The sequence below is a fragment of the Pelobates fuscus genome, chromosome 4 (assembly GCF_036172605.1).
Source record: "Pelobates fuscus isolate aPelFus1 chromosome 4, aPelFus1.pri, whole genome shotgun sequence".
Lineage (NCBI taxonomy): Eukaryota > Metazoa > Chordata > Amphibia > Anura > Pelobatidae > Pelobates > Pelobates fuscus.
Window position 1 is genome coordinate 389,493,817 of NC_086320.1, and position 14,580 is coordinate 389,508,396.

The 14,580-nt window shown below is 44.3% G+C and overlaps 1 protein-coding gene across 1 annotated transcript in view; it reads left to right on the forward strand.

Moving 5' to 3' along the window:
- The window catches only part of ASIC3 (acid sensing ion channel subunit 3), a 456,156-nt gene that overhangs the window by 172,799 nt on the left and 268,777 nt on the right, over nucleotides 1–14,580 (forward strand). The window contains exon 6 of the mRNA XM_063452925.1: nucleotides 935–1,085. Coding sequence (XP_063308995.1) covers nucleotides 935–1,085 — 151 coding nt within the window. The remainder of the gene's footprint in view (nucleotides 1–934; nucleotides 1,086–14,580) is intronic.

Sequence of the window (14,580 nt, forward strand, 5' to 3'; positions counted from 1 at the left end):
CAAAAGCGGTACCATTTTTTTGCATTTGAATTACCCGCCCAGTTCCGCCCCCATGTCAGGCATGTCAATCAAATTTTAATTAATCAAATCACATAATTACGTTAAAAGATTATTTAAATATACATGTAGAATTTTAATATATATGTATTTATAGGTATTTAAATTCTACGTGTATACTAATGTAATCTTTTATGTAATTATATGTATTTATCTATCTATATATATTTGCGCTTATTTGTATTTTATATATATATATATAGATATATATAGAATGTCATTCTAAGTGTATTTTGTTACCGATATATATATATATTAATAACAAAATACAGTTAGAATGAAATTACGTATGCATATATAATTTATATTAAATTTTGTTTCAATATTTTATTTATTTATTTTATTATTTTATTTATTTATTATTTTAATTATACGTATTTATATATAATATATATATATATATGTACATCTATTATATATATAATATATATACATATTATATATATATATATATATATATATATATATATATAATTTTATTTTTACACTTGTCTTTTTTTATTTTTTTATACTTCCCACCAGCAGGGGGACTGTCTGATATTTCAAACAGTCCCCCTGCTGGCAGATCCACAGCCAGCTATAGAGGGCCATGTGATCGCTCTTTGAGAGCGATCACATGGCCCCCGGGGGCCTGATTTGCCGTGGGAGGGCTGCCTGGGCTGTGAGGCAGTCCTCCCGAAGCGGATCGCGGCGGAGGTAAGTAAATCTTATCTACCCCGAGCGTGACTCGGGGTTACCGCTTCTGGCAGCGAAAATTAACCCCGAGTCACGCTCGGGAATACCGCCAGGGAGGTTAAAGACGGCTCTGTCCATAGATAATGTAGACAACGGATTGTAAGATTCTACTCTAATCCCTCATCTTCTTTACATGTTGTAGGTTCCCGCATACAAAATGATATTAACTGTGAATGTGAAACGCCATGCAGTACAGTGAGATTCCAGAAGGAGTTGTCCATGGTTCGAATCCCCAGCAAGGCTTCAGCGGGCTATCTGGCACAAAAATACAGCAAGACCAAGGAGTACATTGCGTACGTAAATATCAGTCTTGGATTTTACTCCTTCCATGGGTAAAAACGCAGGCAGTTAGGGGCACGTGAGCTATTCTGTAAACAGGATGAATATGCTGTGCAATTTTGGGAACCTGTTCTAAAGAAGGATATCATGGCACTAGAAAAAGTGCAGAGACGAGTTACAAAATTGATAAAAGGAATGGAGCATTTTAGTTATGAAGAAAGGTTAAAGAATTTAAATCTCTTTAGTTTGGAAAAACGGCGCCTGAGAGGGGATATGATAACATTATACAAATATATTCGGGGCCAGTACAAACCTTTATCTGGAAATCTATTCATAAACAGGGCTATACATAGGACACAAGGTCTCACATTTAGGCTGGAAGAAAGGAGATTTAGTCTAAGGCAAAGGAAAGGGTTTTTTACAGTAAGAACAATAAGGATGTGGAATTCTCTGCCTGAAGTTGTTGTTTTATTAGAGTCCATACAGATGTTTAAACTACAATTGGATAAATACTTGCAAAATAGAATATACGGGAATATCAATTTTAATTTTAATTAGTGGGGTAATAGCTTCTTGATCCAAGGAAATATCTGACTGCCATTTTGGGGACAAGAAGGAATTTTTTCCTAGCTTGTTGCAAATTGGAATGTGAAACTGGGTTTCAGACTGGGTTTTTTGCCTTCTTTTGGATCATCAGCAAAAATCAAATGTGAGAAAGGCTGAACTTGGTGGAAGCAAGTCTCTTTTCAGCTATGTAACTATGTAACTATGTAAATATTAGTTTGTAGCAAGACTGGCAGGTGCATGGCACACCAACCCCGCTCAATTTAAGCTTTTAGTTGCCATGACCACATTTGTACAATGCAAAAGCATTCTTTCAGAAGTTTGTATTGGGTTCAGTATTTGGCAAAACATGTGAACTTACTAATGGCTGCAAAAATCTAGTTTTCAACCCAAATCTTAACAAAGGTTTATAGTTATTTCATGGGCTGTTCCTGTTTAATGAAGGTTTATAGTTATTTCATGGGCTGTTCCTGTTTAATGAAGGTTTATAGTTATTTCATGGGCTGTTCCTGTTTAATGAAGGTTTATAGTTATTTCATGGTCTGTTCCTGTTTAATGAAGGTTTATAGTTATTTCATGGGCTGTTCCTGTTTAATGAAGGTTTATAGTTATTTCATGGGCTGTTCCTGTTTAATGAAGGTTTATAGTTATTTCATGGGCTGTTCCTGTTTAATGAAGGTTTATAGTTATTTCATGGGCTGTTCCTGTTTAATGAAGGTTTATAGTTATTTCATGGGCTGTTCCTGTTTAATGAAGGTTTATAGTTATTTCATGGGCTGTTCCTGTTTAATGAAGGTTTATAGTTATTTCATGGGCTGTTCCTGTTTAATGAAGGTTTATAGTTATTTCATGGGCTGTTCCTGTTTAATGAAGGTTTATAGTTATTTCATGGGCTGTTCCTGTTTAATGAAGGTTTATAGTTATTTCATGGGCTGTTCCTGTTTAATGAAGGTTTATAGTTATTTCATGGTCTGTTCCTGTTTAATGAAGGTTTATAGTTATTTCATGGGCTGTTCCTGTTTAATGAAGGTTTATAGTTATTTCATGGGCTGTTCCTGTTTAATGAAGGTTTATAGTTATTTCATGGGCTGTTCCTGTTTAATGAAGGTTTATAGTTATTTCATGGGCTGTTCCTGTTTAATGAAGGTTTATAGTTATTTCATGGGCTGTTCCTGTTTAATGAAGGTTTATAGTTATTTCATGGGCTGTTCCTGTTTAATGAAGGTTTATAGTTATTTCATGGGCTGTTCCTGTTTAATGAAGGTTTATAGTTATTTCATGGGCTGTTCCTGTTTAATGAAGGTTTATAGTTATTTCATGGGCTGTTCCTGTTTAATGAAGGTTTATAGTTATTTCATAGACTGGTAGACGGAAGCAATTCCAAAGTCGGTGTACGCCAACCCGTTTTGCTTATACCAGTTTTGAGTAATGCTGTTCGGGATGAAGAACGCGTGTGCTTACCTGGATGACATTGCAATCTATAGCCTCAACTGGGAGGACCACTAGCGTCACCTGGATGCATTGCTGAGCGGATCCTGAGACCTAATTAATGTAGCATTGGGGTATCTAAAGTCCAGTATTTGGCCAGAGTCTGCCAAGATAGAGGCAGTGGCTTTTTGGCCAGTATCCCACACTAAGACACAGGTCCTTGCTTTCATAGGCACTGCGGGGTACTACAGGAAATTACAGCACTGTAGCCAAACCCCTGACTAACTTCACTAAGAAAAACTCTTCCCAACAGATCCAGTGCGATACTTTTAACACTTTAAAACTTGCATTAACCAACACTCCCGTACTAGCTGTTCCTGACCCTAACAAGTGATTCCTTGTCCACACCGATGCTTCCATGTTCAGGTTGGAAACAGTCCTAAGCCAAGTAGGAGACAACGATGGTGAGCATCCAGTGGCCTACATTAGTCACAAACTGTTGCTATTGCAGCAACTGAAAAGGAATGCTTAGTGCTAGTGTGGCCCCTTATGAAACATCAACCCTATTTGGGACATTTTACTTAGCATTTCATTTCTTATTGTTTCTATTTGATCTAAAAAAAGCAATATATATATACAGTACATACCGAAGTCATTTCAAAATTTGCCACAAACAGGAAAGGAAATCCAGACTTTACTCCAAAATGGCAGTCAGATTTCATAGAAACATAGAATGTGACGGCAGATAAGAACCATTCGGCCCATCTAGTCTGCCCAGTTTTCTAAATACTTTCATTAGTCCCTGGCCTTATCTTATAGTTAGGATAACCTTATGCCTATCCCACGCATGCTTAAACTCCTTTACTGTGATAACCTCTACCACTTCAGCTGGAAGGCTATTCCATGCATCCACTACCCTCTCAGTAAAGTAATACTTCCTGATATTATTTTTAAACCTTTGTCCCTCTAATTTAAGACTATGTCCTCTTGTTGTGGTAGTTTTTCTTCTTTTAAATATAGTCTCCTCCTTTACTGTGTTAACCTCTAGCACATCAGCTGGAAGGCTATTCCATGCATCCACTACCCTCTCTGTAAAGTAATACTTCCTGATATTACCGTATTTTTCGCTCCATAAGACGCACTTTCCTCTTCAAAAGTGAGGGAAAATGTATGTGCATCTTACGGAGCGAATGTGTGGTACCTTGAGCCGAAACGCCGGAGTGCAGGGACGAAAAGTGGATCGTGCGGCACGGAGGACGGAAGGCTGCAGAGAGGAGGCTGCTGGGGTTCCGGTATTGCGTCTGCCCGGCGGCGTGCTTCTTCCCTGCTCGTCGCCTATCAATTGGTCTCGCCGGGATTTGAGGTAAGAGGTGTACCGCCAACTAGCTGAGCCAGTGTTAGCAGTGATCAAAACCCACTATATGCTTAATCAGTTATGGCTAATTATATTCCCACAACATGTAATTACATTATTGATATATATTGAATATAATATATATATATTTTTTAAAATTGTCAGTGATCAGATTAATGGGGCAATTCTCTGAAAAGTGCAAGTTGAATGTACACATTTATTTTCCTTGTGGAATTTTATAGATCTTTCATGTGTGTAAGGAATGAATGACAGACAGGTAGCAAGTGCATTATACCACTTTCACATTATCCTGGCAGCCAGGCATGTGCTCATTATGTGTTCCCATTCCCATTAAACTGAATATTTGTTGATTAAAATGCTAATGAGCTGGGCATTGTATGTAGACCATGTTAAATTCTATTGAAATAGGAATAAGAAATACCGGTAATCTTGTGACATTTTCCAATGTCTGAATCGCTAGCTAGAATAATATCCAACAGGTTTATTTGTAAATATGAATTTTATTGAACGGGTTTTCCTTTTGCTTTCAATTGCAATATAACAACTATTTGGACTCGCAGGTCTCATATGGCATATACATTCCTCTGGTTACATAACATGTGAGAATAATTGCCGGTTAGCATGGCTGCTCGCGGTTCATTGTTAGTTTATGTCAAGCCATTGTTTATTGGACCCGTAGGTCCTATTTCGTGTATACACTCATCTCGTAATCCGTCATGAAGGCGCATGACAGTTATGAACACACATCGATTATATAAATGCCTTGAGTTCGTGTCGGGAACCGTTCGGCTCCATGTGTGGTGTCTGCGCCTGCGTCTGTGGGAGCTGCAGTGTGGGCTTAGACTCGCAGGTTTCCTAGCTTACTGCGCTGTGCGCTGTCGTGGTCGGAGTCGCTATGCGCTGGTCTAGGTTCATTAATAGTGGTCAGGTATGTATGAAGTCAGGCAGTCAGTGGACTCCTAGAGGAGTGCACCGATATTCCTGTCTGTCGTCTTGTGGTTGTGAGCTGTGGTTGCCTTTCCTGTGCGTGTGTTGTCTTGTTTCAGTGTTTGGCTGTTGCGGTTATATCACCGCAGGGCGATTCGTCTGTGTTCATGAGTGTTTGTGACTGTGTCGTGTTTCCCTCTCTCCTTCTGCGTGGGGTGTCAGCTCCTGTATGTTCTTAGTGTGTCCCCGTGCGTGTTCCTCGGTCCCCTCCAGTGTGTAGGGGGTTGATGTCCTGTTTTCAGGCAGTCCAATACCGCTTATAGATCCGCTAGGCGGGTACTCTATGCCGTCGGCTCCCAGTACGGTCGTGAGCGCCCTGGGGTGGTACAGGGAGGTTGGTGGGTGCTACGGTAGGGGTGGGTATGGGGAAGAACGGGAAGGGGAGGTTATCTGCTTCCTCCTCAGTGCGCCCGGGCCCGCCCCCTCCCCAACGATCGCCCCGTCTCCCGCCTCAGTGCTTCTCATCGGCTTCCTGCATTTACGTGCTGTGCAATATCCACGGCGTCCACCTTTCCACGTGTTTGTCATGTTTCCCTTGGGATTCTGCTATTTTTGCCTCTGCTATCTTGATGTCTTCCACCAGTCGTGTCCATTCTTCTATCGTGGGTGGGTGTTCCTGTTTCCAGTGTAGAGGGATCAGGGATTTGGCCGCGTTTAGTAAGTGCCTCAGTATCGACCTCCGGTAGGCGGGGATTGGTCGTTCTGTGTGATGCAGGAGAGCGGCTGCCATCGTCAAGTCTGTGGGTTCGTCTAATATTTGTTTTATCTCCCGTTGTATGTTCTCCCAGTAAGGTTTTATTTTCATACAATACCACCAAATGTGTTTTAGGGTGCCGGGGTCCTCCCCGCATCTCCAGCAGGTGTTTGGTATTGTCGGGTTGTATCGGGTGATCTGGGATGGAGTGCGATACCAGTGTGACAGGAGCTTATAATTTACCTCCTGGTATTGGGTGCTGGAGGCACTTTTGTGTTGTAGGGTTAATATTTTTCCCCATTGTTCGTCCGTGAAGGTCTCCTCCGACCAGTCCTCCCATTGTCTTTTGTATAGGTTGTTGGCAGTGCGGTGGGATGTCTGCAGGTTCTGGTACAGGGCGGACACCCAGCCGTCCGATTCAGGCGTTTGTGTGCATAAGTTCTCGTACCATGTTAGTTCTCTGTGTATCTTGTTCCTTCGGGGCAGGTTGTGATAGTAGTGCTGCAGTTGGAGGTGGTGGAATTGATGCATTAGTGTGGGCATTTCTGTTCCCGCGATTTCCCTCAATGGTCGGACTCCCGTATTGTTCAAGACTGCGTGAATCGGTATATATCCTTCCCGGTCTTCGGCCGGCCAGGCTGTTGGTGGGAGGCTATCCCCCAGGTTTGGGTTGTATGTGATGGGTATCAGGGGGCTGGGCTTAGGTGAGATCTGCTGTTCTTTCCTCATTGCGGACCAGTGTGTCAGGGTGTGCGTGAGGGGTGAGTCGTCCCCGAGTAGCGTTCGGGCGTCTCTATCAGCGTTCCAGATTAGGTTTTTGTCTGCTGTGTCCATCCAAAGCTGGACCCATCGTTTGTGTGGTGTGTCGACATGGAGTTCTTTAAGTCTCTGTAGGACAGTTGCCTGATAGTATCTGTTGATGTCGGGTAGGGCAAGCCCGCCCCAGCTCCTCGGAAGGCACAGTTTGTCATACCTGATTCTGGCCCTTTCCCCCTTCCAGACATATTGTATGAATGCTGTCTTGAGCGTCTTAAAGAATGTGTGGGGAATGATTTGCGGTGTCGTGTGTAGGATATATAATATCCGTGGCAAGATATTCATCTTTAAGACTGCTATTCGTCCAATCCAAGATATGTGCGGGTAATTCCATCGTCTGAGGTCCTCCGTGATGTGTGTTAGGAGCGGGGCGTGGTTATGAGTGTAGATGTCTTTGGATGTGTGTGTTATCCATAGTCCTAGGTATCTCATTCTGTCCTTGCACCAGTGGAACGGGAACTGTCGCCTCAGTTGCTCGCAGTCGTTATCCGGAACCGTGACGTTGAAGAGTTCGCATTTGGCCAGGTTGAGTTTCAGTCCGGATAACCGACCATAGGTTTCAAATTCTTCCATAAGAGGTGGTAATGAGTCTAGTGGGTAGTCGAGGAAGAACATCATATCCGCGGATGCGGCTACTTTGTGTTCCTGTGTATTATGTCTTAGTCCCGTTATCCTCTCGTTTCGTCTGATGTTTTCCAGTAGAGGTTCCAGAGTGAGGGCGAATATCAGGGGCGAGAGCGGGCATCCCTGCCTCGTGCCGTTTTTTATGTCGAATCCGCCTGTAAGTGCGCCATTCACCCTGACTCTGGTGGTCGGACTGCTGTAGAGCGCGGCGATCCAGGTGAGCATACCCATGCCCATACCTGTGGCACGTAGCGTTTCCAACATAAAGACTCAATCCACTCGATCAAAGGCTTTCTCCGCATCTGTGGAGAGGAGCAGCAGTTGCGATGCCTTGCGTCTGGCCAGATGTTGGATGGCAAACAGTCTCAGAGTGCAGTCTCTTGCCTCCCTCCCTGGTATGAAGCCTGTCTGGTCTGGGTGTACTAATCCCGACATCTGGGTTTGCAGTCTCAATGCCAAGATCTTGGAGAAAAGTTTTATGTCTGCGTTAAGGAGCGATATGGGGCGATAGTTGCCTACGTGTTCGGTGTTTTTTCCGGGTTTGGGAATCACTGTGATGATAGCTGCCAGTGCCTCCCTGTGGAAGGTGTGTCCGTCTCTTATGCTATTGAGTGCCTTGGTCAGGTACGGTAGCAGTATATGTCCAAATTTCTTGAGGTATTCCACCAGGAAGCCGTCTGGTCCTGGGGCTTTGCCCGATTTTGCTGTTTTTAGTGCTCGTCGTACTTCTTCTTCAGTAATAGGTGCGTCCAATTCCTCTGCGTCGGCCGGCGCAATGGTAGGTAGTTGTAAGTTGGTCAGGTATTCAGTTGTGGCTGCCCGCCTCCTGTTCGGGGAGTGCCCGTTGTTCCCGTCATGCGCGTTGTACAGCGTCTTGTAGAACCTCTCAAATTCATCTGCGATTTCCGTCAGGAACTGTGTTGTGCCACCTTGTGCCGTTCGGATGGTGTGGACCTGCGCCCTACGTTGTGTGTCTCTCAGCATCCGTGCAAGGAGTCTGCCTCCTTTATTTGCATGCCTGTAGAAGAATGCTCGTGAGCGTTGTATTGTTCTGGCATGTCTGTGTTCAAGGAGGTCAGCCAGTTGTCGTCTGGTGGATAGTAGGTCTCTGTAGGTTTGTTCCTGTTGGTCACGTTTGTGTGTCAATTCTAGTTCGCTGATTTTCTGTGAGAGGGCTATGATCTGTGAGAGGGCTAGCTTCCTTCTTTCTTCGGGTGGCAATTCTGATGAGGTGACCCCTGATGACGCTTTTATGAGCTTCCCACACCGTCATTTCCGATACTCAGTTTGTGGCATTCTCCGCGAAGTACTGCGTGAGGTGTTCAGCCACCTGCATTTGTATTGCCGGATCTATCAGCAGGGAGTCGTTTAGCCTCCACGTGGTTCTTGCCGGTCGGAACAGTGGCGATCTCATGTGTACCTGTACCGCGCTGTGATCCAACCATGTCGTGGTAAGGATATCAGCCCTCTGCAGGTACGTGAGCCCTTCTTGTTGCACAAATACGTAGTCAATTCTGGTGTATCTGTGATGTAGTGCGGAGTAGTAGGTGTAGTCCCTGTCTTCCGGTCTCAGCGCTCTCCAGGTGTCTACCAGTCTCATGTCTCGAAGAGCTTTACGTATTATTTTAAGTGCTGAGTCTGGGATGCTGCTGCTTCCTGTGGAGGTGTCTCTTCGTGGGTCCAAGGGTATGTTGAGGTCTCCTCCAAATAGTAGGGTCCCCTCCGTGAATCGGGAGAGACGCACCAGTGTTCTTCTGAGGAAGCTGGCCTGTCCACTGTTTGGGGCATAAACCGTAGCGAACATGTACATTTTACTTGCTATCTCTCCTTTAGAGGAAGAGGAATCGTCCCCCCAAGTCTACCATCTTGTCCGTGAGGGTGAATTGTAAGTGAGATGCCACTAATATCGCCGTCCCTGCCTTTCGTGAGGTCGGATGGTTGCTATAAAAGTTTGTTTGGTAGCAGTTGTCTCTCAGCAGCTTGTTGGTTTCTGGTCAGAGATGCGTTTCCTGTAGTAGGGCCACTGCTACGTGTTGTTGCTTGAGGTTGCGTAAGAGGTGCGACCGTTTCTCCGGGGTGTTGAGTCCCCTGCAGTTTTGTGTTCGAATCACTAAGGGTGCTGGTGTGTACGCCATGCTGTCAGGGCCCTGGGCTTCCACCCGGTCGGCGGGGTGGGCTCTATCTCCCTGAGGGCTACTGTTTCCTTGTCGGGCGGGCGGGCAAGGGCGCTACCCTGAGTGTGGCTGTTTGGGGCGGAGAGGAAGGGGGTACAGACCAAGCAGGGGAAAGGAAGCTAGAAGTTCAGGGGCTGTGTATGGGTGCGTATGTGAGTGCTGAGACTATGTGAGGGTTGTAAGGTGTGTCAGAAGCTGTGTATGTTGCTAATCCGCTGACTGTTCTAAAGTATGTGTTTTGTGAGGTCGATCGTGGGTGTAGGGGTGTTGTAGAATTATTAGGCCCCTTATAAAATATACCCTTACTGGGCCCCTTTAATACTATACTCTTATATTCATTTCTCAGGCCTCATAGTTTAAATCTTACAAGATTGCTTTGTTCATAGAAATAGTGTGTCAGCAGGAAATGCTAGAATCCTGTTAAATGAAACACTGTAGCAGATAGTCTTAATAGAATGTATAATTGCTAAAAAGGCCTTGAGGAAACTAACCTTGAAAGACTAACGTGCCAGTTGCTCATTATGGACAGCTGCCAAAAGCCCCCTCCCATCGAGAGAGCTCCCTCGTGCCAGCAAGATGGTGCCGAAACCTGTAGGAGCTCGTCATGACGTCAGCTATGACATAAAGATGTAACACCCAAAAGGGAGGGCATTTAATTAACCACTTTACACCTAAGCCAATTGACAATGTTTATTTGCTGATATCTTGATTTCTTTCAATTATGTAATTTTGCCTTTAAAAGGGTCTGCGAGCCCGCTTTTTAACAGATGCCATTACATTTTCTGAAGTTCTTTCATTTAACCTGAACCTTGTGTGTCAGTGTGAATTTACTTCTGCGTATACGCAATTTAAACATCTCTAATTTGGTCAGGAACAGATAGTCATTCAAACGTATTGGTTTGCTTAAAAGATACCCTTATCAGCGGGAAAGGTGGTGCCCCTCGATAAGGTGGCTCCGTGTATCTGGGTGGATAGGCAATGCCGTACCGCCGGCCAGTTGTCCCGGCTAGGCTGCGGCAGTGGTCCCCCAGTGAAAATTCTACACGGGTTGTGTGTCGGGTGGTGGCCTGTGCCGTTCGGGACGTATCACTCGTTGTGATGTGTGATTAACTATTTGTGTCCCGCCAGTCTGCCGTCCCGCTATATTTGTAGCTTGTTAGATGCACTAATGTTGTCTTGTTATGTTTTCTGAAGTATAACCTGGTGGGTGGGGTCGTCGTCTGGTACGTCCGGTGTGTGTGGAGGTCTGTCTCTTCTGCTAGAGGATATTGTTAGTGAGGTGTCGTCTCCCTCCGCGTCAGTTTGTCGTTACATGTGGAGCGTGTGCTAAGTGTGTGACCTATGAAAGGCATGGGATCCGTAGCGCATGGGAGGTGGCGCTTATATGTGTGGGGGTCTCCTTTGATGCTGGCTGAGCTGTCCTGGGTGGCGGGAGTGCCCACCCATGGGCTACTGGCGTGTTAGGCGCGGGGTGTCAGCTATTGCTTACGGGTATTCGGTCAAGCTTTATAGATATGTCTGTGCCGGGGTTGGGTGGCGGCTCAGTGCGCATACACTGTAAGAATTTGCATTAGTTTGTGTACTCATTTCAACATACGGTGCAAGTAGCAAGCCTGACATTCATATACATTCCATGTTACATTAACCCCCCCTCCCTTCCACCCCCACCCTCCTTCTTCCCTCCCTTTCCCCCTAGTATTGGTACGTTAACCTTTCAATTTGTTGTCCAACAGGTTTATTCACTGTGAATGTTCCAAAGTCCAGACTTCTCTGGATCCTCTGTGCTTTGGCCCATAGGCTACGTTACTCTTTTATACAAATCCTTTCCTCACGTGTGCTGAGTCCCCCCTGAGTAACCGTAAGTGGAAACCCTTTGCCATGCTATCATTTTATCACAATCTGTAATGAATTTACTAAATGATGAAGCCATTAGGCAAAGCATGTGATGGGTGATGGGTACTGATATCACTTACGGTACTATGTTTGCTATGATGCCATTATTTAAAGGTACAGTCAGCGCTCAGTGGTAAACATTGGAGATACATTACTGACAGTTCCTTCATCACTGTATTTTCTTGCAGAAAACTTCCCCCATTCTACATACAAGGATGATAAAGCAGAAAAGACATATAGCATATAAGATTCCTTTTAAACTAGAGGTAGTAAAATATGCTAAGGAGCATGGAAACAGAGCAGCAGAGAGACATTTTGGGCCACCTCCAACTGAAAAAATGATAAGCGAGTGGAGGAAACAGGAGGATCAGCTGCAAAAAGTGGATAAAAGTAAGCACACCCTTTGTGTATATGCTGCAAAGTGGCCACAGTTAGACGTTGCCATGTAAGAATGGATCACAAATCACCAGAATAATGGCTTCTCAGTCTCTACAAAAATGATAAAATATGAAGCCAAACGCATTGCTGTAGAGAAAGGCATTCATGATTTTATTGGATCACCATCGTGGTGCTACAGATTTATGAAGCGATGTGGCCGTGCTATGCGCACCAAAACTAGAATTGCGCAAAAAATGCCAAAAGAATATGAATCTAAGATTCTTTCTTTTCATAAATTTCTCATTGATGCTAGGAAGAAAAATGGGTTCGAAATTGGCCAGAATGGGTATATGGATGAAGTCCCACTAACCTTTGATGTGCCATCTAATAGGACTGTTGATCTGAAAGGTGCCAAAACTATCACGGTGAAAACCTCCGGACATGAGAGAACCCATTACACGGTTGTGTTGTCTTGCTGTGCAGACGGCACCAAATTGCCACCCATGTTAATTTTCAAAAGTAAAACATTTCTAAAAGAAGTGATTCCAAGAGGAGTTGTTGTACATGTTCATGAGAAAGGATGGATGGACAAAAATGGAAAGAGAGTATGGATTGAAAAAGTGTGGTCCAAACATCCTGGAGGGCTTCTGAAAAAACCTGCCTTATTAGTACTTGACCAGTTTAGAGCACATATTAGTGAAACTACAAAAAAGTGCTTTAAAGAAGTGAAGACTCATCTAGCTGTAATTCCTGGAGGTCTTACCAGCCAGTTGCAACCTCTCGATGTTTCCATCAACAAACCATTTAAGGTCTTTATGCGAGAAGAGTGGAACAAATGGATGGCTGCTGGCAATCATGATTTGACACCTACTGGACGAATGAAGAGGCCCACTATCACTCAAGTTTCTGAATGGGTGAAAACATCATGGCACTCTGTGAAGGAGGAAATCATTGTCCAGTCATTCAAAAAATGTGGCATTAGCAATGCTTTGGATGGAAATCAAGATCTTATATGAAGATAGCGAAGAAAGTCATGTCAGTGATTGTGAGCAACTGAGCTTCCTAAATTCTGACTCTAGCAATGATGAGTTCTTGGGGTTCACAGAAGACTAGAAGAGTACTCAAACCTTAAAGTCTCTCTTCATTTGTTAATGAAAGTGATGATGGTTCTTAATGCCATTGTTGACTTAAAGGGAAACTCCAGTGCCAGGAAAACAATCCGTTTTCCTGGCACTGGAGGGTCCCTCTCCCTCCCACCCCCCAATCCCCGGTTACCGAAGGGGTGAAAACCCCTTCAGTCACTTACCTGAGGCAGTGGCGATGTCCCTCGTCGCTGTCTCCGCCTCCGCGACGCTCCTCCTCTTCATTGCGTCGGCCGGTGGGCGAGACTGATCTCGCCCACCGGCCGAGGGGACCTAATGCGCATGCGCAGCAATGCCGCGCATGCGCATTACGTCTCCCCATAGGAAAGCATTGAAAAATAATTTCAATGCTTTCCTATGGGGTTTTGAGCGACGCTGGAGGTCCTCACACAGCGTGAGGACGTCCAGCGACGCTCTAGCACAGGTTTCCTGTGCTAGAACCCAGGAAGTGACCTCTAGTGGCTGTCTAATAGACTGCCACTAGAGGTGGAGTTAACCGTGCAATGTAATTATTGCAGTTTATAAAAAACTGCAATAATTACACTTGCAGGGTTAAGAGTAGTGGGAGTTGGCACCCAGACCACTCCAATGAGCAGAAGTGGTCTGGGTGCCTAGAGTGTCCCTTTAATGCCGCTGTTCACTTTACATTGTTGAAATACTATTCTGATATACCAGTAGTTTATACTGGTAGTTTATTAAATAGTTTAGTACAACATTTGATTCAGAATATTTTTTTACTTGTTTTCCTCCTCTAAAAACTAGGTGCGTCTTATGAAGCGAAAAATACGGTATTTTTAAACCTTTGTCCCTCTAATTTAAGACTATGTCCTCTTGTTGTGGTAGTTTTTCTTCTTTTAAATATAGTCTCCTCCTTTACTGTGTTGATTCCCTTTATGTATTTAAATGTTTCTATCATATCCCCCCTGTCTCGTCTTTCCCCCAAGCCATACATGTTAAGATCCTTTAACCTTTCCTGGTAGTTTTATCCTGCAATCCATGAACCAGTTTAGTAGCCCTTCTCTGAACTCTCTCTAAGGTATCCTTCTGGAGATACGGTCTCCAGTACTGTGTACAGTACTCCAAGCAGGGCCAGTGTGTCCATAAGGCGGCACAAGTAGCGGCTTAGGGCGCACCGGCCCAGGGGGCGCTAGGTTAGAGTGACCGGCAGGAGGTGGGCGCACAACTGAATTGCACATGTCTAAATTAAACCAAGAGGCTGTATTCACCTGAACATGCATACATTATAGGGTGCTGCTGGGGCCAATATATATATGTGTGTTGTTTTTGTGTTTTGTTTTAAACAAAAAGGGACTTGGGCATTGTTAAAAAATCTGTACAGAACTTGCTAGAACAACCTCCTTAACCCCTTAAGGACCAAACTTCTGGAATAAAAGGGAATCATGACATGTCACACATGTCATGTGTCCTTAAGGG